General features: G+C 66.0%; 1 protein-coding gene across 1 annotated transcript; it reads left to right on the plus strand.

Moving 5' to 3' along the window:
- The first annotated feature begins 29 nt into the window (after positions 1-29).
- On the plus strand, positions 30-22339 carry RHBDF2 (rhomboid 5 homolog 2). Its single transcript, XM_075169917.1, has 19 exons — positions 30-116; positions 10520-10646; positions 12914-13063; positions 13165-13289; positions 13855-14047; positions 14119-14331; positions 14883-15011; positions 15395-15528; positions 15796-16008; positions 16179-16290; positions 16855-16929; positions 17289-17450; positions 17607-17707; positions 18209-18272; positions 18419-18513; positions 18750-18825; positions 19291-19391; positions 19624-19777; positions 20407-22339. Exons 3-19 carry the CDS (start codon positions 12938-12940, stop codon positions 20824-20826), a joined length of 2493 nt encoding a protein of 830 aa, XP_075026018.1. The 5' UTR covers positions 30-116; positions 10520-10646; positions 12914-12937; the 3' UTR covers positions 20827-22339.
- Positions 22340-22731: the final 392 nt, after the last annotated feature.

Here is a 22731-nt window from a genome sequence, read left to right on the forward strand (position 1 = left end):
CGAGGCCCCGCCCCGGTGCCGCCCCCCAGGCCCCGCCCGGCCCAGGTGGAGGCGGCGGCGAGCGGCGGCCGGTGCCGGCGGGAGCGGGAGGGGACCCGGGCCGGGACCGCGCTGAGGTGAGGGGGCCGAGGGTGGGAGCCGGGCGGGGGGTCCCGGTGCCGCCGCGCCGCTTCGTGACCGCCCGGTTTGTTGCCGCTTTGTGACCGGCCGCGTCCCGCCGCGTCCCGCCAGCTTCCTCCTCCGCCCCGCGGCCGCCCTGCCCGGCCCGACTCGGCCCGGAGGACTGGCCCCGCCGGCGGTGGGCGCCTGCCCCTGCCCCCGGGGGCCCTTTGCCGGGGTGGGGGGCGGCGCGGATCCCCCTGCTCGGGCTGCGGCCGTGCCCCGCGCCCTCCCCGGCGCCCCCGGGGCGGGCAGCCCGGGCGTATGGGGGGGACCCTCCTCTTCCTCCTCTTCATCGCGGGAGGAAGTGGGTGCGTGTCCCGGCGGGGTGACCCGGCCGTGCGCCCGGGGCGGAGGGGAAGCCGCGGGGCGGGGGCCGTGCCCGCTCCCCTGCCCAGGCTCCGGAGGAAAGCCCTAACCTACTTTCTGGAGCCGATGGCCCGATAAGCAAGCGGCGTGCGCTTTTATTTTTGTTTTGTGGGTTTTCCTCTTCCCGGGCGAGCGGGGCTGGCAGCGCCCTTCGGCAGCGGCCGCAGCCTGGAAGCCGCAGGCGGGGGGTGCCCGGGGCCCTGCCCGCTGCCGCTCTGCCCGGGAGCATCGTCCTCCCGCCCGCCGACGCCGGGGCTTTGTTGGTGTCGCTGGGTTGAGGTTTGGTGGCTCTGCCACGCCCCCACGTGCCGCCTGAAGCGGCGAGTGCTGCCGCCAGCCCTTTGCAGACAAACAAAACCCTTCGAGAGCAGAAGGGTCCGGTCGCCCTGCGTCCGTCCGTGCATCCCGCAGGGAGCAGAGGGATGCCGGGTGTGGATGTTTTAGCCAGTTGTTTTTTTGTTGTTGGCCCTCATTGGTTCTGGGGCAGAGGGGTGAGCCTGGGCTTTACCCTGGTCCTGCCCTGCCTTGCTGCCAGGCCAGCAGGACCAGGCAGAAGCCGTCCCTCCAGGCTTGCCTGCAGCCGGATTGCGGTGCCCACAGCGGGCCAAGGGCTCTGCTTCTCCCCCCCGAGACCCCACAGCTCTCGCTCAGCCCACTCTCTGCAGGGGGAAGGGGACCTGAGAGGCTGCGGTGTCGCCGCTGGGTCCTTGTGGCAAGAGGAAGTGCCTGCCCTCGTCCCCGGCGCGGCGTCATCCTTCCCGCCGCGGGGAGCCGGGACGTTGGCTGCCTGCGTGCGCCCGGGTCCTGGATGGTCACTCCCAGGGATTTCCAGGGTGAGCTCATCGTACCGCCGCTGCCCCGGGCTTGCGGCACATTGGCCCGGCTGGAGGCTTTGGGAGCACACCCCACCACCGTCCCATGGCTGTCCTGAGCAGGGAAATGGTGCCCGGCTCACTCCATCGTGCCCTCCGAACGAGCACCCTTTGGCTCCTGCCTGTTTTCCACGTGGAAAACCTTCCACAGCTTGAAAACATCCCACCTCCGAAATGAGCTGGAGGGTTCAACTGCAGCCGTGCCCTGGAGAAACCAGGGCCGCCGCTGCCTGCTCTACCCCAGGTGCCAGGGGCTCTGCACCGCGGCTGGCTTCCCAAGTGGCTTCCTGGGCTCCCTGGCTGCTGTGCCGGGGCTCTGCTGATCCCAGCTCCTTTGCAATTAACGGGACGATCAACACCTATTGCTGCTTGCTCATTTGGAGGGCGGCTTCTGCCTGTTTTTGCTCCTGTTTGCTAGTGACCGAAGCGAGCCTCGGTGGCCTCCCTGCTTGCCCCGTCGGGGGTTTCTTTGGCACTGCTGCAGCTGCACTGGAAACTGCACCCAGAGGTGCTGCAAGCCCTGGGGCGAGAAAGGGTAAACCACAGCGGCGGGAGCAGCCTTTGACACCCAAACTGCTGCCCCGGTACAAGTTCTGCAAGACGGGGCCGAGCCTGGTGTCGCTCTCGGATGCACGTGCGAGCGCTTGATGGGTTTCGTGTGTGCCGGGAGAGCGGTGCTGCCGGAGCGCGTCCGCGGGCGCCGGCGGGAGGAACAATAGATGTCGGTGGGTGCTGGGGGAGCAGCTCGGAGGCTGGGGGTGCGGAGCGCGGGGGTGTGAATCTGGTGGGGAAGGGGCTGGCTGGGTCGCCTCTCCTCGGGGGAGCTATATTCCTCGGGATGCGCTGGGGGAGCTGGGGAATTCAGGAGGTGTTTGCGCTGTTTGGCTGCACTGGGCTGAAAGACGAGCACGTGGCTCTTCTGGTTACGGATCTTTTTGCCTTTGATACTGCTCCCGTTTAACTCTTACAGTGAACCTGAGGGAACCCCCAAATAAATCCTTATTCCTTCCCTTGGGTTGTTGGTCTCGATCTGAAGACAACCCTCAGGATGAGCTTGGGGGCAAAACAGCACTCGTCCCCGAAGAAAGCGGGGACGGGTGATGGAGAACTGGCGGCGGGGGGGCTTGTGAGGGGGGGTGGTGGGTCCCCTGGTCCCACCTCCTAGAGCATCCCGTGGCAGCGTGCCGCGTTCTGCGAGGAGGGGGCTTGTCCTTCTCCCGCTGTCCCTTGCCTGCTGTGCGGGAGCTGCCCAGGCCGGCACGGGGCTCCCGAGGTGTTTCCGCATTTCCCAGGGGCACTGGGAGCCCTGCAGGGACCCGAGCCTGGAGGAGCGAGCGTGGGCTTGGCGCTGGCAGGGGCTCTGCACCAAAGGAGGAGGTTGAAAACTAGTTACTTAAATCTATGTGAGCCCACAAGTGATGGGATCATAAACTCTTCTTCCCTGGAAGAGCTTTTTATCTAATGACCACTGGTCCCCACTGTCCTGCCAGGCCGGGAGACCTCTGGTAATGTGGCGGGGATGGGCACGGTCCCTTTTAATTACGAGGATCCAGGAGTTGTGGTCGTTTGGGAGTGTGCGGTGCTTTGAGTTGTGGTCGTTTCCCAGCCTCCGAGTGAGAGCTGAAAGCTGTGCGTGTGCTTGCGAGTATGGAAGAAACCCTTGGCCCTGGTAGCCTTTTTCTCACTTAATCCCCATTTCGTAAAAAACAAAAAGCGCTCGGTTGGTGGTTGCTCTGTTAATGAGGCATTTGGGGCGGGGGATGGACCCAGGGAGGATGCCGTGGGGAAGGTCCACGTGCCGGCTGGCCCCGGGACCAGCCCTGCCCTTCCTTGCCACTGCACAGGACCCCTGTGTCCCCTTGGGGACCTGCACCCTGAGGGCTGGCATCCTGAGGTGCAGGTCGGTTAGCGGGGGGCAGGGGCAGCCCCCGAACAGCTGCCTGAGGGCAGGGGAGCAGCCTGCGCCCCTTGTGGAAATCGAGCTTCTGTGGGGTTCGCATGTGAGGGCTTCCCCCTCCTCCTTCCTCCTCCAGTAACTTAAATCTGGGGAACTGTAAGGATTTCTTGAAGTGCCTGGGGACGGGACCAGCTCCCTGCCTGCCGGGGCGGGGGGAGGGAAGGCAGGCAGTCTTCTTGTATTGCGTTGCCTCAGTTTCCCCACCTGTGAAATACCACAAATGAGTCAGAAAGCCTGAAGGTCTCCTGTGAATCCCGCTGCTTGTCGCCTCGAGGGGAGTTTGAGCAGCCACCAGTGCAGGACTCGCCGCTGTGGCCGTACCCCGAGAGGGGGGAGCGCGGGCGCAAATCAGCTCGCTCGACGCCTGTGGTGCCGGGGGCTGCGGCGGGGCACGCTGGGGCTCTGCTGCCCCGCGAAGTCACCGGTGCCTGCAAGGGGAGGGAGCAGGGCAGCACCCAGTGCTGCTCCTGGGCCTTTTCCCAGGCTGCTGGCGTGGGGTCGGAGGGAGAAACTGGCCAGCGCGGGAGGGACGCGGTCTCTGCCCTGGATGTCCAGCCCTGCGGTGACCCGCTCGGCCGGGCGGCGCGTGGCCGGTCACTGCTCGCTGGGATGCTCCTGCTCTCCGCTCCCATTCCGAGGGCTGCTGCGTGCCCGGCCATCCCGCAGGTCCATCCCTCCATCCATAGGCGCCTTTTCGGGGTGCTGCAGCTGCCAGGGCGATGGTCCCTTCCTTCCAGCAGTCTGTGTTTTGTTTTGGTTTTTTTTAATTGGTCTTTTGTTTAGCAATAATTATTCCTGATGTATTTGTCTGGTCTGACAGACCCGCTCAGAGCAGGGGAGATGTGGCTGGTGCCCCCCGAGTTGCCCAATGTGCCGGTGCCCCCCTCCCGTGCCAGGGGGCTGCCGCCGGCCTCGCGGGGCTGCCTTCGCTCCCCGTGCGTCATGCGGCAGCTTGTGCCGGGGATTTGACGCGGTTATCCCTGTAATTCACCGGCCTGCAGGAACGCCGGGGCAGGGCTGGGAGTGACCTCCGTTACGGGTAAGCCCGAAGGCTGCACGCCGCGCTCGCGGGCAGCCAGGGTGAATCCCCGACGCTCGGCGTTGGCGTGTCCTGCCCTTTCCCCCGGCTCCTCAGCAGCGTGAGAGCCTTGCCGGGACCGGCACCGCGCTGTCAGCCCAGGGCTTTTCCACGGTGATGCCATAACCGGGGCTGAGTTGGCTCATGCACGTGGTGGCTTAGCCCGGTCTGAGCGTTCCTGGGGAAGGCATGGAGACAGCTCCTTAAAAATCAGCATCTCCAGCCCCTGCAGTGAGCTGTGCGGCTTCCCTGCGGGTGCAGCATCCCTGGGGTGGGATGGCGGGCAGGAGGAGGATGAGGATGGTGGGGGAGACCCCACCACCAGCTCTTGGCAGCCGAAAGGCTGCAAATTGCATTGCTGGCACAGGTCCACGGCGATGCTGCGGCAGGGGGAGAGCATCACGCGGCGAGTGTAGGATCCCCCGTGCCGGGCTTGGGCTGCGTTGGATGGGGATGAGCTGTTCCTGGCCGGGCTTTCCTCTGCGGGGTGCGGACCTGGGTGCTTCTGGCCTCGTGGCAATCGGGAGCGAAGGGAACGAGGCCGAGGGGTCGCCCACGTTCGGCTGCTGGGGATTGGGAGGAGGGAGGGGTGGGCAGGGGGCACCCTTCCCGGGTTGCAGCGGGGCCGGGGGAGCACCGCGGCTTTCGGGGCATTAGCCTCTGGTTTTGCTGCCCTCCGGGGATGTGGCCCCTCTGCGGGGGCAGCGAAATGGGGTGTCCGAGGGGCAGCCCCCAGCCTGCTGCCAGCAGAGATCCCACCTTCACGCACGGCACAAAGGGACGCCGCAAGGTCCTTGTCCCCCCTCCTCGGGGGGCTGCTGGCCCCAGCGGGGGTCGAAGGAGGCTGCTGGCGTCCGCCTGGGCCTCTCCCTTTGCACAAGCCTTGAAATGGCTGCGTTGAGATAAGGAGCCTGTTCCTGGAGATAGGGAGCTTTAGCGGGGGGAATCGTCCTGCTGCCAGCCCAGGGCTCATCTCGAGCCTGGGATGAGCCGAATTCCTGCGCGGGGCTGAGCACCACCTCCCGCTGCCGCATCCCACACGGCGCGGGGATGCTCAGAGCTCGCGGCGAGGGGACCCTCTGCAAATCTGGGGTGCTTCTCCCAGCCCGGTGCTGCTCCGGCTGGCTCGGTGCGCTCCGAAACGGGCAGCGAGCATTGAGGAAGTCTGCAAGTCCGGCCTGGGCCCTCGTGCCAAGAGTTGCTGTCAGAATGAGCATTTTGCAGAAGAACCAGAGGAAGAAACGTGTTCCCCCCGCCATCCCCATCGTCCTCTCGCACCAAGAATTTTCCTTCGGAGAGGGAAGCGAGAATGAACTCAGTAACAACCTGCTGCGTGGGGATCGGAGGCCGACGGCCCTTGCCTCGGGGAAGTAACGACCTGGGACCCCTCAGTCCCTTCCAGAAGGCGCAGCCGGTGCGGGAGCACTCGCACCATCGTGCCCATGCATCCTGTGTTTAAGCCAAGCTAACGAGGAATTGGAGTAGCTCTGAGTAATTATGCAGCTCTTAGATAAAACCAAGTTAAATCAATCCTGGTAGCCCAGGGAATCCGTGCGGGCCTGGAAAAGAGCTTTCCTTGGGTCTGGAGAGTGCTGCAGCCCTGCCTGCAGCGCTGCCGGGAGCAGCCGACCCCTCCGTGCTTCCAGCGGCGCTGCCGCCCTTGCTTCCCTCGCTGCCGGCCGAGACTTTCGCCCTTTGCTCTTTCCGAAGCCGTTGGGGTGACTCGAAGCCTCCACGTGCGCATCCCCTGCTCGGCCCGGGCTCCGGCCCGGGGAAAGGGCCGGCAGCACCCGTGCCCCGGCCGTTGTGTCTGCACCGTGGGAAGCAGCGCGGGTTTGTGCGGTGCCGCCTGTTTGGGGTTATTTTGCTGAGGGTGCGCGGACCCCCTGGACCCCCCCGGGAAGGGGGAGCGGGGAGGTGTGGGGTAGGTGGGCAGTGACACAGAGGGACCCCCGCTCACCCCAGCGCGTCGGGAAGCCTTCGGGTGCCGGCGCTCGCTCTGCCGGGGTGGGGGGTGGTCGTTGCACTGGTAAAAACTAATGAGGGTGGGAAACGGGCCATGGCGGGATGTGGGAAATCCTCCGCGTGGCTTTTTCCATCTGCTCCCAGATCCCGTGGGCGAATCCTTCCCTTTCCGTGCAGATACTGGTGGCGTCACCCAGGACTGCCGGAGAGACCGGGGCCACTCGCGCTCCCGGCGATCAAGCCCTTGCAGCGGGGAAGCCCAGCGCATGGCTGCCTTCTGCAACCACGCGAGCAGCCACGCGCCCTCCCCGGCCCGCCGTTCCTTTCCCCGCTGGCAGGCAGGGCTCTGCCCGCTGCGCCTTTATCAGCGGCACCCAGCGCAGCCCCCCCGGCGCGCTCTATCTCCCCGGGTAGTTTTGCTTCCTTCCAGGGCGTGCCGCGCGCTCCAAGCTCGCCCGGGCTGAACAAACCTGCGGTTGCCCAACGTCCTGCCCGATGCAGAAAATGGGAGAGGATTTCCTAATGGCAGCACGGGCGAGGTGCGTGTCGGCTGCCTGCGCACCCGGGGAGCGGCTGGGCTCTCGCTGCCCATCGGGCATCCGTACCCCACCTTGCTACCCCCGCAGCCGTGCTGGAGACGGGGATTAAAGCTCCTGCGGGTGTCGGTGCCGACTGTGTGGCTCAGCGATGCGGGAGAGGGAGCAGGCAGCTTAAAATACCCCCTGAAAGGCAGCGGTGCTCTCTCAAGACCCAGAGTGAAACCTTGCACCTTGCAGGTGTGCCGATCGGTCCTATTGCAGCGGCGTTGGCGCGTGTGGGGAAAGATGGAGTTGCCTTCTGGGGGGAGGGGGGGTGTGGGGGGGGAGGAGAAAAACACCAGCCTGATGTCGTGGTGCTGGGGTGTGAAATGGCCGTGCGTGGGCTGGGGGGCGTTCTGTGCTGTGGGCACGGGGCCATGCAGGGAGACAAAGTCCCTTAGAGGCAGGAGGGTTCCTGCAGCAATGCCATAAAGTGTATTTTGTTGTTTTAAAAGAAAGCCTAAATACTCAAAGCACAAAAAATAAGCAGAGGTTGAGAGGGGGGAGGCAGCGGATGGAGCCTGGCTGCTCCTAGGCTTGCGGGGTTGGTGCTCTCTGGGTCTCCCCATTTGAGTGGGTCCACGAGGGACTGAGACACGCACGGGGTCTGGGCTTTCCGAGAAGAAAGAAAAATATTAAGATATTTAGTTCCCCACTCCAGAGGTATTTTTCCTTTTTTTTTCAATAATATCTTTTCATTTCAAGAGCTGTTTGTCTTGGGCTGCTTCTCTCAGATCTGAAATTTGAGACTGGAAAATGGTAAAAAGCTTTTAGAAAGGGAGCAGAAGGAGGGGAAGGTGCTCGGGGTCCTCTGCTCGGGTGCGAGTCCGCCAGGGCTCAATGCTCGGAGCGATTGGACCGATTGACTTTCCTATCCAGGGCTCTTAATAACCGGGAGCACCTTTTAAGGAGGCTCCAGCCTTGAGAGGGGTCTTTAACGCGCTTGTGAATCATTTATGGGCAGCCGTTAGCGCGCGGCAGCGGCACGCTCTGCCTAATGGACTCTTGGGTGCGAGCGCCGGCGATGGCTGCGGCGGTGTTTCGGGGGCTCCGCGGCACCGCTGACCCCTTTCTCATTCCCCTACGGAGATGGAGAGGGAAGAGCAGGGGCTCGTCGTGCCCAGGGTGATGGGTGCTCGGGTGCTCACGGGGGTCCCGCTCCCAGCCCCGCACCCTCGGGTGGCTCAGAGCTGCTTTCTCCTCCCAGCTTAATTGCACCAGCCTGATGCACTTCTACTGCAGCGCCGGTAACGCTGCCTCCCCCCACGCCAACAGGCTCGGGGAGATCGATCCCGACCCTTCTCTGAGCCTCTCTGCACCTGCTGTGTGTGCCTACATCCCCCTCCGACCAGGGCCGCTCCGCAGGGCTGTCTCCGGTGTCTCGTACGACGGTTGTGCTTGGTTGTCCCCAGCTCTGCTCTGCAGGTTGCCGCTTGGCCTTGCTGACGGTCCCTTTGCGTCGCTCAGAGCATCCCGGCGTGTCCCATGGTGACGCCTTGTACGAGCCGCATCACTTTTTCCATTGCTTTCCTCCTTGGGCGTGCTTCCTTGGTCGTGATTCAGCCCGGGGCCGGGGCTGGGAGCAGCCCTGGTCGCCCTCCCTGTGCCTGGCCTGCTTAAAGACTAAAACCTCGTCCCAGTTGCTCACCAGTGCCCCGCACACACCTGCCCTCCTGGGAGGGGATGGGGGCTTCACCCGCGTGTTGCTGGGGCGACGGCAGCGTCCCTCGCTGCTGGATGTCAGGCCGTGGCGAGCTTCGGTGAACGCGACAGCTTTGAGAGGGAAGGTGGTGATGGTGGGGGATCTCTCCTTCCTATCGACCAGACCAGGTTACCCCCCTCCACCCCCGTCCATTTACTGCTCCCCCGCAGGTGACGGCAACGTCCCCAGTGCATTTTTCTCTCTCCCTGGAGGTCTTTTCCAGACCAAAGTGACACTGTGCTGTCCTGGACCCCTCTTCCAGCTGGAAGCACAGCTCCTACCAAGCTCGGGACGTGCTTGTGGGTGCCGAGTCCCGTGTCCGTCACCCCCCCGCTGCTGGCACCACGGTGTCCCCATGGCAGGGCGTTCGCGCCAGCTCAGCACGTCGCCTCTCACTTCCCTTTCCTGTCCCCGGGGCAGAGCCACCACGTCCACCCCGAGCGCCTGGGGACCGGGCTGAGGCTCCCTGGGGACCGGCAGCCGGGCTGTGCCCCGCGGAGGGGGCTGCCGGTGCCGGGGCTGCCAGGCAGAGCGCGATGCTCCCGGCGGCGTGGCCCTCCGTCCCGGGGCCGGGAGGGCGAAGGGGACCCGGAGGGCTGGGCTCGTCGCGGGCTTGCTCTGGATGGAGGCGCCGGCTCGCCTGTTCTCACGCCGAGCGCGCTGGGCGAGAGCGGTGCCAGCGCCGGAGGGGTTGGGTGCCAGCACCAAACACGTGGGGAGGCAGAAAACGCCTTCCCAGCACCGGCCCCGGGGGATTTCTCCGGCTGGCGTGGGGTAGAACTTCTTGCGGGTCAGGATCCGTGCTCGGGGGGTGGCCGCTGCCCCCAGCCCTGTCGCCAAGGGGACTTCAGCCCTCGGGGGCTGCTCCCCTCCTCCCCCCGCTCTCCGTGCCAAATATTGCGTTAATGCACAGAGCCGTGAAAACTGCTGCAGCCGCGCCGCGTGACCGGGACGGCAGGTGCCCGCCGGGTTGTGCCAGCTCCCCCGCGAGCTGCGTCACCTCGCCCGCGGCTCGGGGGAGGCCGGGTCCGTCCCTCCACCCGCGCTGCGTGGGGAGCCGGTGGGGAGTGGGACCGGGCTTTTAAATGTGCTGCGAACCTGCTTCGCCAGGAGGCACGGAGGCCCTTGCCCAGGGCTGCCTGGGGCGTGATGGGAGCAATTGGGGATGGGATTTTGGGATAGGGGTGTAAGAGCGGGGCCGTGCAAGAGTGCTGTGTCCTCTCGCACCTCTGAATGATGCAATTTGGCCCCGATTTCTGTGCTCCTGGCTGTGTCGGCTCCCGCCACCGAGAGCTGTTCCCCGGAGCTGGAGGAGGATGAAGGTGTCCGGGGGCTTGCTCTGACTGGGGTGTTCCCGTCCCCGGCTCTCCGGAGCAGCTGGCATCCCGAGCTCATTGCTGGCTGCCCTGGGAGGAAAACAAACGGCGTCGTCAGCTCACCAGCGGGACGGAAAGTTTTGCTTGCTGGGGCTGGACTGTCCGGCTGGCGTTCTCCCAGCTTAGCAGCTATTAAATACCTCGGCGAGGCACTCGCGTTCCGTGCCCGCTCTTCGCGGGCGTCTCGCTTCCTGAGAGCTTTGCCTGGCAGCAGCAGGCGAAAACTCCCTGTCCTGCATGGTTCCCCTGCCACGGGGCAAGGTGCATCGCTGCAATCGGCGGCTTTTCCTCCTCCTGCCGCCCCGTGCCAGCGGCTGGTCCGTGTCCCCGGTGTCCGGCTGCCAGCAGCCCCGTCCCCAGGGCCCGGGGAGCGTTGAGCTCGGCTCTCCCTCCGGCCGGGATGCTCCTGCAGCCCTCTGCTTTCCCTCGCGTGGCTTTTCATTGCAGCCTCTCTCCCCACCAGGCGAGGCAGGAGGAGTTTGGCCGTGCCCCGGGGCTCCCGTGCGTGAAGGACGGCGGAGGAAGAGGAAGGCTGCCGCGGGTGTTTGCCATCGAGACGCGCTGCGCGGGATCCCTGCCATTCTTATGAGGTAGGGAGGCCCTAGCAGGGACTGGCACTGGCTGAGCCCCCAGGAGAAATTTGGGAGCTGGTTGCTCCCAGCGTTGGCGCTTAACGGCAGCGAGGGGTGAGGCAGCACCCGAGCTGCCGGCAGCAGCCAGGGGTGCTGCTCTGGGGAGGAGGGGAGGCAGGCAGCATGCCAGGATGCTGCCTGCGATCGCAGGCGCTGCCTCCAGCAACATCTCGCCTGGTCCTAGTGGCATTTGTGTGACGGCCTCCTCCATCTTCCCGGCTGGATCCCCTCCATGAACTGATTTATTGCCAGGGCTGGAGAGACGCAGGGTGAATTTGGGAATGAGGACCCTGCCCTGCCGCCGGCTGGGGCTGCTGGTGCCCCTCGATGGAGGGGTCTTAGCGCAGCCACCGCTCGGGTTGCATCTGACATTCCCCGTGCCACACGTGTCTCGTGTGTCTCCGCGCCTCGCCCCGTCCCCGCCCTGCGGTGCCCCAGCCAACCCAGCGCCCATTTTCAGCCGTGCAGCGGCAGCAGCAGGCTGTCACCTGGGGCAATGCCCTCTAGTGCCGCCGGCTCCGGGCTCCCGTGTCCCCAGGGAGCTTGGCCGGGACTCTCGCGTCCCCAGGGAGCTGGTCCCACGGGGTCCCCACGCTGCTAAAGCCAGGCTTTGGTTGTGGTGGGGTCTGAAGGGAGGGTCGTGCTCGGGACTCCGAGTGCTGGGGGAGCTACGAAAGTGCCCCTGTGCCTGCCTCCTGCTCGGGCACGTGCTGCCGAGGGGGGACCCTGTTGCAGAGGGGACGGGGGGGTCTCGATCGCCCAGCTGACTGCTTGAGCACCCCTACCTGACGAGAGCAGTCGGGTACGAGGCTGTACGCCTGGGCTGGTTATTGGGGTCCTGGGCAGAGGGAGGGGCAGGCGCGTGGGTCGAGCTGGAGTTTTGCAGCTTGTGGCACTGTCGGACTCTGAGCTCCAACTCGGCGGCGGTGGGCGGCAGCGGAGGAGCCCCAGCAGGACGCCTGGTCCCCCCAGGGGACTCTGCTGTCCCCTGCGGGTGGAGAGGGCCAGCTCCCATTCCCCTTGGGAGCAGATCCCATGGGGATGCCGGTCCTTGTGGCCAGCCCGCGGCAGGGCTCGGTGCACGCCGCAGGGGGCCAGCGTGGCAGGTGGCACCATCCCCCTGGCCGCGGCTGTGCCGGGGGGATGAGGGTTGCCCGTAAACCTGTGCGAGTCCCCTGGGCACTGGCACGTGGTCGGGGGGATGGGAGGAGGCCAGAGGGGGCCATGCCTCCCTTGGAGAGCCCCCGTAGCCCCTAATAGGATCTGGGACTTGCTCCCTTGCACTCGGATGGAATTACCTTCCTGGAGCTGGGCTGCAGGGACCCTCGGGAGGGGATTGCTCGAGGAATTAGCCACCTCTTGGCCGTTAAGCTTCCCCCTCCTTGCATGTGGTGCCGGAGAGGATTCAGTCTCCCAGCCTGGCATGTGCGTGCACGTGCCAGAGGGGAATGTCCCGCGTCCCCCCTCCCACGGGGCACCACAACACACGGCGGGTCCCGGCTCCGTGGCCGGGGGTGGCATGGTGCTGCCCCAACCCCTCTCACTGCAGCAGGAGCTGACCCCACGTGGGGGCTGTGGTGCAGGTGGGGGTGTGAATCGGGTGTTTTCCGGCTGTCCCCTGCCTGGCTGCGTCCCTTCCCTTCCCACCCTGCCCTGCACGGGCAAGGTGAGCTCTTTGCAGGCCCCCCAGCAGCACCTGCAGTCCCCCCTCGGCTCCCTCGCTGTGCCGAACCATGGGGGCCGGTGCCGCTGAGTCCGAGAGCCGCAGCTTGTGCCGTGGCCTGGGCAGGGCTTGCAGGGATCCCCCCGTGTCTCCCACGCACCCGCCGAGTTGGTCGGGTGCATCCTGGGGGGTGTGAAGCCCGGGTGTCCCGCAGGCACGTGCCGGGGTGATGGGGATGCTCTGACCCTGCCGCTCCTGCCATCCCTCGCTCTGCTCCCGGCAGGTGAAGGGGTGGTGCGGGTGGGCCTGGGGGCTGGGAGCGAGTGGGTGATGGAAGCCCTCCTGTCCACCCAAACGTGGGGAAGGGGTGCGGGTTTCGGGGGCGCGGTGGCTGGGCTGATGGTGGCGAGTTCTCGGCAGCACGGCCAGTGGCACAGGGGGCTGAGGCTGGTGAGGTCCCACTGGTGAGGTCCCATCTCCCGCTGGGACCCGGCCTCTCCCCACGCGTGAGCTCCTGGGGGGATATTTCTTCCCCTCTCGCTGACTCCTTGCACCCTCCCAGCCTGCCGACCGCCGCCAGCCCCAGATGTCGGCCGGCGACCAGAACGGGGGCAGCCGCTCCAGCAGCAGCCGCCTGCAGAGCAAGAAGCCTCCCAACCTCTCCATCGTCATCCCCCCGCGGGAGGCAGAGGAGGACGGTGCCCGCAAGGAGGTGAGCGACGGGGAGCTGCCGCCATCCCGACTTGGGGGGCTGCCGTCCCCGGGGGACCTCCCCATGCCATCCCGTCCCTGACGCCCTGCTCTGCCTTCCAGCCCTCCAAGGTCCCCATCTACCGAAAGAGCAAGAGCCTGCAGGAGCCCCGCACGAAGGGATGCGACAGCTCGGAGCGCCGGCCCGGCTTCCGCCGGCAGACTTCCCTGTCCCAGAGCATCCGCAAGTGAGGGCCGGGGAGCGGCGGCGTGAGGGCAGGGTGGGCTCCGGCAGTGGCTGGGTCACCAGAGGGGTCCCTCGGTCCCTGTCGGGGTGTTGTGGCTGTGGGCACCGGCAGAGGACTTGGACTGGGGATGGAGAGTTGGGGCTCGGAAGGGAAAGCCTTGGAGGGTTTTGTGCAGCTCTGCCTGGGGATAATCCTGCAGCAGGATTATTTAGTATTAATTCAAACCGTTGTTTTGCACCTTGGGAAAATTTCTCTGCCCCGTTTATGTAGGGGCAGAGCACCTTCAAAAGCACCTTGAGCAGGACGTCTGCTGCAGCCCAGAGCTGATGCACTGTCCCGTGCAAGGTCCAAGTCTTGATGGAGTTACCTCTCCGGAGAGACCCAAAGGCCCCCTCTGCAGCGCCCCTTCCCCTTCCCCGACCCACAGCCAGGACAAAACTTGCCCTGCTGCGGGCTGAGCTGAGACACCCCAACCCAAATCACCTGCCGGAGGGGATGCCCGGGTGGGGTGGCGGTACCTGGGGGGGGACCAGCTGGGTGACAAGCACGCCCGTCGTGTGTCCAGGGGCACGGCACAATGGTTTGGCGTCAGCAGCGACTGGGAGGGGAAGCGGCAGCAGTGGCAACGCAAGAGCTTGCAGCACTGCAGCATGAGATACGGCAAGCTGAAGCCTGCCTACCGCGACATGGAGCTGCCCAGCCAGGAGGTGCCCTCCTTCCAAGGCACCGAGTCGCCCAAGCCCGCCAAGATGCCCAAGGTAGAGCTCGGGGTGCGGGGTCCGGCTCCCAGCCTTGCTCTCCCAGCACCGACACCTCTTCCCTCCTCCAGATCGTGGACCCGCTGGCCAGGGGCCGTCCCTTCCGCCATCCCGACGAGACCGACCGTCCCCACACGCCCCACCACGTCCTGCCCCCGCTCACCCCCGGCGTCGTCTCCTTGGCGTCCTTCAACAGCATCCGCTCCGGCTACGGCCGCCTGCCGCGCAGGAAGAGGGAGTCCGTCGCCCACATGAGCTTCAAGGCAGCCGCGGCCCTTCTCCGCGTAAGCTTTGGGGACCTGGGGGTGTCATCTGCTTCCTGAGCTGGGTTTCAGCTCTGTCCCTCGCCCATCATCTTTGTTTCTTGGCTTTTTGCTTTGCACAGAGATCGCTGTCTCTCCAGGGTGGGTTTGAGGGGGGAGGTTGGTGGGTTTTAACCTGAGCTCTGCTTAAAAAGACAAGTTTTGGTGAAAACTGGACATCTCTAGAAAAAGCAGCTTCTGGGTTTCACTGCTGAGGAGCCAGGAAGCTTCTCCGGCGGCTTTGTGGCCCCTGGGGAGCCCTGGGCAAGCCTTGGGGACAGGTTTGTGGGAGCGAGAATTCAGAATTCACTTGCTGTGCTGTGCTGACTAACGTGGTCACGGTCCAAGGCTGGCTCTGAGGAGCTGAAGGCAGCATCTGCTGCCAGCTCCTGCTGCCTGCCCTTCCCACGCGGCGGGATATGGTGGGATTTAATGCCACTCGGCTTTGGGGAGGGAAGCTATGAGAAACCCTTGGTGCTGCAAAAACTGGGGGGCTTCTGGTTGCTTACCCTCTTTTGCTTCCCCTGCCCCAGGGCCGCTCTGTCCTGGAGCCGCTGGCTCCCAAGCGGAGGAGCAACAAGAGGAGCTTCGTGTACCCCAGCTTCATGGACGAGGACATGGTGGATGCTGCCGATACCCTGGACTCGTCCTTCTTCAGTAAGGCAAGCGCCGTTCCACGCCGGCCGCCGGAGCGGGGAGGGGCCCCGGTGCCCCTGCACGGGGGCTGGACGTGGGGTGGGGCTCTGACGGGGACCCCCGTGTCGGTGCTTCGCCCTGCCTGGGAGCAGGGGCATTGGCCACTGTGCCCGGCGCTGCAGAGCCCTGGTCTCGGTGATGCTCCTTGCGGGTGGCAGGGAGCGCCGCCGCCATCACGGGCACACTTCACACCCTGTGACGTGCAGTAAATGGGATGTCGATGGCGAGCACCCCCTCCCCGGGCTCCGGGGCCAGGTGGAGCCAGGCTGGCCCGGCGGTGGGCATGCTCGGACAGGGGAGGTTTCCCACCCTGCACACATCCAAGGACGCGTCTCCATCCTCCTTCCAGATGGACATGCACGACGAGACGTACTCCATGCCCGATGATGTCTTCGAGTCGCCGCCTCTGTCGGCCACGTATTTACGCATGCACCTGGTGGGGGAGGATGCCAGGGTGTCCCCCGAGGTGGAGCAGCCCACCCCGTGAGTACCAGCGCTCGGTGGGTGCTGCCCCCGAGGCTGCCCCGGTCACCTGCCACAGTCAGGACAATGTCCCCAGCCGTCCCTGCCGTGGGGCACTGGGCACTCCTGGCGTGCTCCTAGGAGGATGAAGCCAAGAGGTGCCCCTAGCCCTCATCCCAGGCTTCCTCTGGCCTTCCCCAGCTCTGGGCTGTGGCCCTGGGGTTGCACCTGGGGGATTTCTCACTGGCCCCTTTCGGCAGGCCTGATGGGTTTCTCCTCTCTCTGCAGGCGGGAGGGTGCCCGGCTCGCTTCAGCCTCTGCCGGTGCCGGCCCGGCTCCCCGGCGAGGCAGGCGCATCGCTTCCAAAGTGAAGCACTTCGCCTTCGACCGCAAGAAACGCTACTACGGGCTGGGGGTGGTGGGGAAGTGGCTGAACAGGACGTACCGCCGCAGCCTGAGCAGCATCGTGCAGTCGCAGCTGGAGATCACCGACAGCCACCGGTGAGCGGGGACTGCGGGACGGGGATGGGCACGGGGCTCCTCGGGGCTCCCCAGCCGTAACTCAGATGTGTGTCCCCCTCGATGCTTGGGGATCAGGGCTTGGGGGACTGCAGCATCCCTTTGCCCAGCCATCCCTGAGCTGCTCAAATTTTGGGTCCTTTTCTCCGCAGGCCGTATTTCACGTACTGGATCACCTTTGTCCACATCCTCATCACCTTGCTGGTCATCGGCACCTACGGCATCGCCCCCATCGGCTTCGCCCAGCACGTGACGACAGAGTTAGTAAGTTTAAGAGCTACCGGCCAGGGCGGTCCCCTGCCAGCTCTCCGGTGACATGTCTGGCTCTGAAACGGCAACCAGCTGGCTGCCGAGGAAAGCCGGGCTGCTGTCTGGGGGTGCCTTCGACACCTCGGAGGGGTGATCCTCCCTCTGGGGTTAATCCTGGGAACCTGCAGCCGGCTGCATTGCTCCCTCGGCACCCAGGCTGGAGAGAAGAGCAGGCATCCCCCCATCTTCCTGGGGGGACGTGACCACCAGTGTCCCATGCTGTCGTGCTCCCTGCTAGGGCTGGGAGCATCCTGGGGTGCTGCTGGCTCCTGCTGTTTGAGAGGCTCCATCAAACAGCCCGGGCAGGGGGTCCGCGTGTGCGGGACGAGCAGCGGCGTGTTGCAGCAGCACGCGTGCCGGCAGCAGAGCTGCGCTCCCTCCCACGTGGCGGGTGGGACCCAGCAGCCCCTCCCCTCAGATGGGGGCGGCTGCTCGGCCCCCGACGAGCGGAGGGAGAGGGGGCTGCAGCCCCACACCGCCGGCCCCCTCGCGGGACCTGACCCTGGCCTGGCCCGGCAGGTGCTGAGGAACAAGGGCGTCTACGAGAGCGTCAAGTACATCCAGCAGGAAAACTTCTGGATCGGGCCCAGCTCGGTAAGGGCTCTGCCGGACCACCGGCCCGAGGCTCTGCCCGCCACCGGCCTCTGCTCCCCCTGCCCTGAGCCGAGGGGGTCCCTGGGCTGCTCCTCTGCCAGAGGGGAGAGCTCGACCCCTCGTCCCAGCCTGCTGCCCCAGGCCCTGGGGGCTCAGCAGCGCTTCCCAGAGCTGCGGCATCGCGGTGGGGTGGTCAGAAGAGACCCCATCCCCTTCCCACCCGCCTGGGGTAAGGGAGTCTCAGGGCTATCGCCTGCGGGGCCCCCCTGCCCCTGCTGAGCTCTCCCCGGGGGCAGCTGGAGGGAGGGGAGGTGCGGGGGGGCCGCGGAGCATCCCCTGGACTGGCATCTTCCTCCCAGATCGACCTGATCCACCTGGGAGCCAAGTTCTCCCCCTGCATCCGGAAGGATCGGCAGGTGGAGCGGCTCATCCAGCGCGAGCGGGACCGGGAGCGCGGCTCCGGCTGCTGCGTCCAGAATGACAACTCGGGCTGCATCCAGACCCGGCCGCAGGACTGTTCGGTGCGTGCCACCACCGCCGCGGGCACCGGGAAGTGCTGGGGATCCCTGGGGAAAAGGGAGAAACCATCTCCGCCCTGCACGGCTCCAGGGCAGGGTGCGTGTGAGGTCAGAGCGGTGCGTTCGCTGCCGCATCCTCCATCTCTTCGTCCTCCCCAGGAGACGCTGGCGACGTTCATCAAGTGGCCGGGCAGCAACGCGCCAGCCACGGGCTCGGGTGAGAAGCGGACGTCGGGGGCTGTGTGTCACCAGGACCCCAGGTAGGACGGCTGGGGAGAGCGCTGCGGTCACCCGGCGGAATGCGGGGCACGGCGGAGGTGCTGCGTGGGGCTGCGTTTCCAGCGTGGATGCCTTGAATCCTCTTGTCCAAGGGGCTGGGGGGCTCTTGCACACCGGAGGGGAGCGATAAGGGAGAAACCGAAAGATAAGGGGAAACCGAGGTGGGGTCTGTCCTAAGCGTAGGCAGCAATGGGTGACGCCGTTGCCTTGCGCTGGGCCCTGCCTGCCCGCCTCTGCGCGGGGATGGGCGATGCTGCGAGGGGGCGTCGATGGGGTTGTCCGACAGATGTGAGTGCCGCGGGGTTCACGTGCAGAAGGTGCCGCTGTGGGGTGTCGTAGGACACCGACGTGCAGGGTCGCTCCCAAGCTGGGGCAAGGGGCAGGTCCCGGGGCTGTCTGTGCCCGAGGGGGGTTACTGTTCTGCAGGGAGGGATGTGTTGGGGGGCACCCGTCCTGGCTCCCCACCCACCTCCTCCTGCCAGGACGTGTGAGGAGCCGGCGTCCAACCCACCCCACGTGTGGCCGGACGACATCACCAAGTGGCCGGTAAGAGCCCGGTGCCGCCGCGAGCTGGGTGGCACCATGGCAGCAGCGTCCATGGGAGGCGCAGCGGGCGACAAGCCAGGCGCGGGGGCTGCGGGGAGAGCCTGGGGCCGGACCCTGACCTTGGCTCCTCTCCCTCCTGCTTGTAGATCTGCACCTACGAGACCAAAACCAACCACACGGGCTTCGCCCACATGGACTGCCAGATCAAGGGCAGACCCTGCTGCATCGGCACCAAGGGCAGGTGGGTCGCAGCGATGGGGGCACCCGGCCCGGGCTCGGCTCCCCGCTCTGCCCCGCTGCCTGTTGTTGCCCTGTCGGTGTCTGGAGGGCTGCCGGGGGAGGGGGGGGTGTTACGGAGCCTCGGGAGGTTGGGAAGCACAGTGGCAGCAGGACCGGCTGCCAGGGCGGAGGGGGATGCTCGGGGGAATGGGGAGCGAGCCCTGCCCCGAGCGAGCCCGCTGCCTGCCCTCTGCCCAGCTGCGAGATCACGACGCGGGAGTACTGCGAGTTCATGCACGGCTACTTCCACGAGGAGGCAACGCTCTGCTCGCAGGTGAGCGGGATGCGGGACACGATGCCAGCAGCCGGGTCATGCATTGCCGTGCTGATGCCAAAGGCTTTTGTAGTGTCCAGGGACGTGGTTGGGATGGGTGTGAGAAGGGGGAATGCGAAGTGCAGGTATCGGCGGGGCTCCTGCTGCCGCTGCATGCCCGCCTTGCTGGTGTGGGGCAGGAGGAAACGTAGGACTTGAGCCAGCCTCACCCGGCAGCACCGGTGTCCTGGGGAAAGGCACATCCCGGGCAGGAAAACGGCCCTTCGGCATCTCCGGGGCACTGGGGGTGCTCGGTTGCTCCCTCCAGCACCTGGGCAGTGCGGGTGCCCCGCAGCACCCAGGGTTCCCCCCACAACCGCCACGTGGCATCGTCAGCCACGCGTCCCTGTGACCCATGGCCGCTCCCTGCGGCTCTGGGGTGTGGGCCGAGCCCCCGTCACCCCCCAACCGCGCCCGCCTTTGCAGGTGCACTGCCTGGACGAGGTCTGCGGCCTCCTACCCTTCCTCAACCCGGAGGTCCCCGACCAGTTCTACCGCCTGTGGCTGTCCCTGTTCCTGCACGCCGGGTGAGCCGCGGCCCCGCGCCCCCAGGGCATGACTTGGGACCGGGGTATCCATTGGGATGGTCCGTGACCCCCGTGGGCTGGGAGAGCAGAGGGGAGGACACCCCAGAGTACAGCGACACGTGCCGTCGGTGGAGGGTGTTTTGTAGATGTCTCGTGCCCCGGGCAGCGGGTGGGAGGGCTGGGCAGGGGCTCTGGCAGGGCAGGGGTCTCTAACGCTGGTCTCTCCCCCCAGCATCATCCACTGCCTGGTGTCGGTGACTTTCCAGATGACGGTGCTGAGGGACCTGGAGAAGCTGGCGGGCTGGCATCGCATCTCCATCATTTTCATCCTCAGCGGCATCACGGGCAATCTGGCCAGTGCCATCTTCCTGCCGTACCGGGCGGAGGTGAGGGCTGGGGGGGCTCTGCCCACATCACCCCGAGCCCAGCCAGCTCCCCAGGGACCAAAGGACCCCCTGCCCCAGCAGAGGTTTGGGGAGCGGGCTGCAGCCGTCAGCACAGAGCTCTCGGCCCCCGGCAGGTTTTGCTGCGGGGGGGTGGGAGGCTGGTGCCCCCGGGGCGGGGAGGGGGGGTCCTCTGCCCCACGTGTGGGGTTTGCACGTGTCGCATGGGTCACGTGTCGCCACGTGTCGGTGTGCGTGCGGGGTCCCCGGGCGGGCAGATGGCTAATCTGCTGGCAATGAAGCCCTGCTGGGCTTTAAATGAGATCACGCCGAGCGCCCTAATCCCCCGGGGCTGCGTCGGGCCGGGGGGGCTGTGGCCTGGGGGGGGTGATGCTGCCCGACTGCTGAGTCACCGAAAGCTCCAGCTTTGCCGAAATGGTGCCGGCGTGCTTCCCTCCTCTTCCTCTTGTGCTGGGGCCCCCCCCCCGAGCCCTGCACTGGTGGAGTGCAGCCCACGGAGGGTTGCAGGAGCCAAATGCATTTTGCAAGGGGAGGAGACATCCCTGGGGACATGGGGACATGTCTGGGCTGATGTATGCAGGGTCTGGCCGTGACTTCCCCCATCCCCGCAGGTGGGCCCCGCCGGGTCCCAGTTCGGCTTGCTGGCCTGCCTCTTCGTGGAGCTCTTCCAGAGCTGGCAAGTGCTGGAGAAACCTTGGAAAGCCTTCCTCAACCTCTTCGGCATCGTCCTCTTCCTCTTCGTCTGCGGCCTCTTGCCGTGGATCGATAACATCGCTCACCTCTTCGGCTTCCTCAGCGGCCTCCTCCTCTCCTTCGCCTTCCTGCCCTACATCACCTTCGGCACGGTGGACAAGTACCGCAAGCGAGCCATGATCATCGTCTCCTTGCTGGTCTTCGTGGGGCTCTTCGCCTCGCTGGTGGTCTGGCTCTACGTCTACCCCGTGAACTGGCGCTGGGTGGAGTATCTCACCTGCCTGCCCTTCACCAGCAAGTTCTGCGAGAAGTACGAGCTGGAGCAGGTCCTGCACTGACCCCGCCGGCGGGGACGGGGCTGGGAGAGGCGCCGGCGGTGATGCTTTCCGTGGGGTGGGTCTTCACCAGCCTGCAGGAGACGTCGGCTGCTCCGGGATGGGGCAGATCCCGGGCACGGCTTCATCCTCGGGGCTGGCGGGTCCGAGCTCACCCCTGGGGATGCAGTGGGGAGCGGGGCTGGAGCCAGCCCTGCCTTGCACCCCTTTGGGGCTGGAGCCAGCCCTGCCTTGCACCCCTTTGGGGCCGCCTCTTGGCGCTGAAAAGCCATAACTGGTTTGGGATCTGACCCTGGCTGCTGCCTGCGTGGGGAAGGGGCTGAGGGAAGCGGGATTGCGGTGCGTCCACGGCCGGGCTGGGCTCCCGGCCCTGGGGCTGGAGCTGCCGAGGTCTCCTGCCTGTGCCCCTGCCTGTCCGGGGCCCCGTCCCACCTCGGTGCCCCCGGGCGCTGCAGCTCATACTGTGAACACGACCCCCTTTTTTGCAGGGGCACTCCTTTTTATCCGCAGCTCTTTAGGCAGAGGGCTTCCCCTGCTTTGGGCTCCCCAGGGCCTCTGCCGTGGCTCCGAGGTGTTCGGAGCTGAGCTTCGAAGGTATTTTTCAGACCTGCTCTCGCATCTGATGCTCCCCTGAGGCCGTGGAAGGAGGCTTCTGCTTCCCCACGTGGGCTCCTCACGGGATGGAGAGGCAGGACTTGGTGCGGGAGGACTTGTTTTCCCCTTATTTCAGTGAAATTCCCTTTTTGGAAGTGGAGAAGCGGCACGTACTGTCTTCGTAGTGCCGAGCTGGGAGGCAGGCATGGAGAAAACCCCTGGAGGGCTTGTGTGGCTGCTCCTGAACCCACAGAGCCCTCGGGAAGCCCTCGGTGCTCCCACCTTTCACTTCTCCCTCGAGCCCCTGCTGCAGAGACCCAGGTAGCCCTCCTCGCCCCGAACGGTGCTGGACGGATGGAGAAGCGCAGGACGGGGGCAGCCGCCTTCCCCTTCCCTGCCCGAGGCTGCACGTCCCTGCCTGCCCCCAGCCCTGGCCGCTGCTCCCCAGCGTCTCCTCCTCCCTCCCGCCGGCCTCGGCGCGAAGGCAGGTCCTTCCTGGGGTCCCGGTGACTCCGCTGGGCTGGTTCGGACCCGGGCTGGTGCCGGGCGGTCTCTCCCCTGGTATGTGTTGCTTTTTGGAATGTGAGACGCTGGTGGGTCTCAGCGCTGTTAAACAGGGGAAGGTGTGAATCCCCCAACTGGGATGTCCTGGGATGAGTATTCAAGGGCTGGGAGCTCGGCTCCCTCTGTCCACAACCGCTCTGCAGGAGCCCTGTGGCCCCTGCGTCCCTCCCTGCGTCCCTCCCTGCGTCCCTCCCTGCGTCCCTCCCTCCACCACGAGCCAGTTTTCAGCCCCGCTCTGTCCCTCTGGTGCTGCTCCAGCCAAAGACAAACACTTCACCTCATTTGTCTCTTTTTGATACTTTTTTTTTAAAAGCTGTGGGTTTTTTTTCCCCCTTAATAAATTTCTACCTGTATTTAATGAGACGCACGAGGCCTCTTCTGCCTTCTCGGGCGCAGGGACACGGCACTTTTAGGGGGTTCTGGTTGGTTTGGTGACGGTCGGTGTGGCAGGGAGAGAGGCAGAGCTGGGGGTGCCTGGGGCCGGTGCCCTGATGTGCAGGGCTGCACTGTCCCCCGGTACCCCTCAAACCCTCCCTGGGAAGGGGACAGGGTTTTGGAGGGTCTCGGGCAGAAGGGGAAGCCAAATGCCCGGAGCAGAAGGACCCAGGGAGCCTCCTGCCCCTGCCCCAGGGCAGAGCCGCCCTGCCTGTAGCCCACCCCTCATCGAGTGCCCCGGGGCTGGATTTGCCCCATCTGCCCCGAAGCTGAGCTGCCCCGAGGGGGGTCGGATGGCTCCCGTCGTGCCGGCTG

The sequence above is a fragment of the Calonectris borealis genome, chromosome 20 (assembly GCF_964195595.1).
Source record: "Calonectris borealis chromosome 20, bCalBor7.hap1.2, whole genome shotgun sequence".
Classification (NCBI taxonomy): Eukaryota; Metazoa; Chordata; class Aves; order Procellariiformes; family Procellariidae; genus Calonectris; species Calonectris borealis.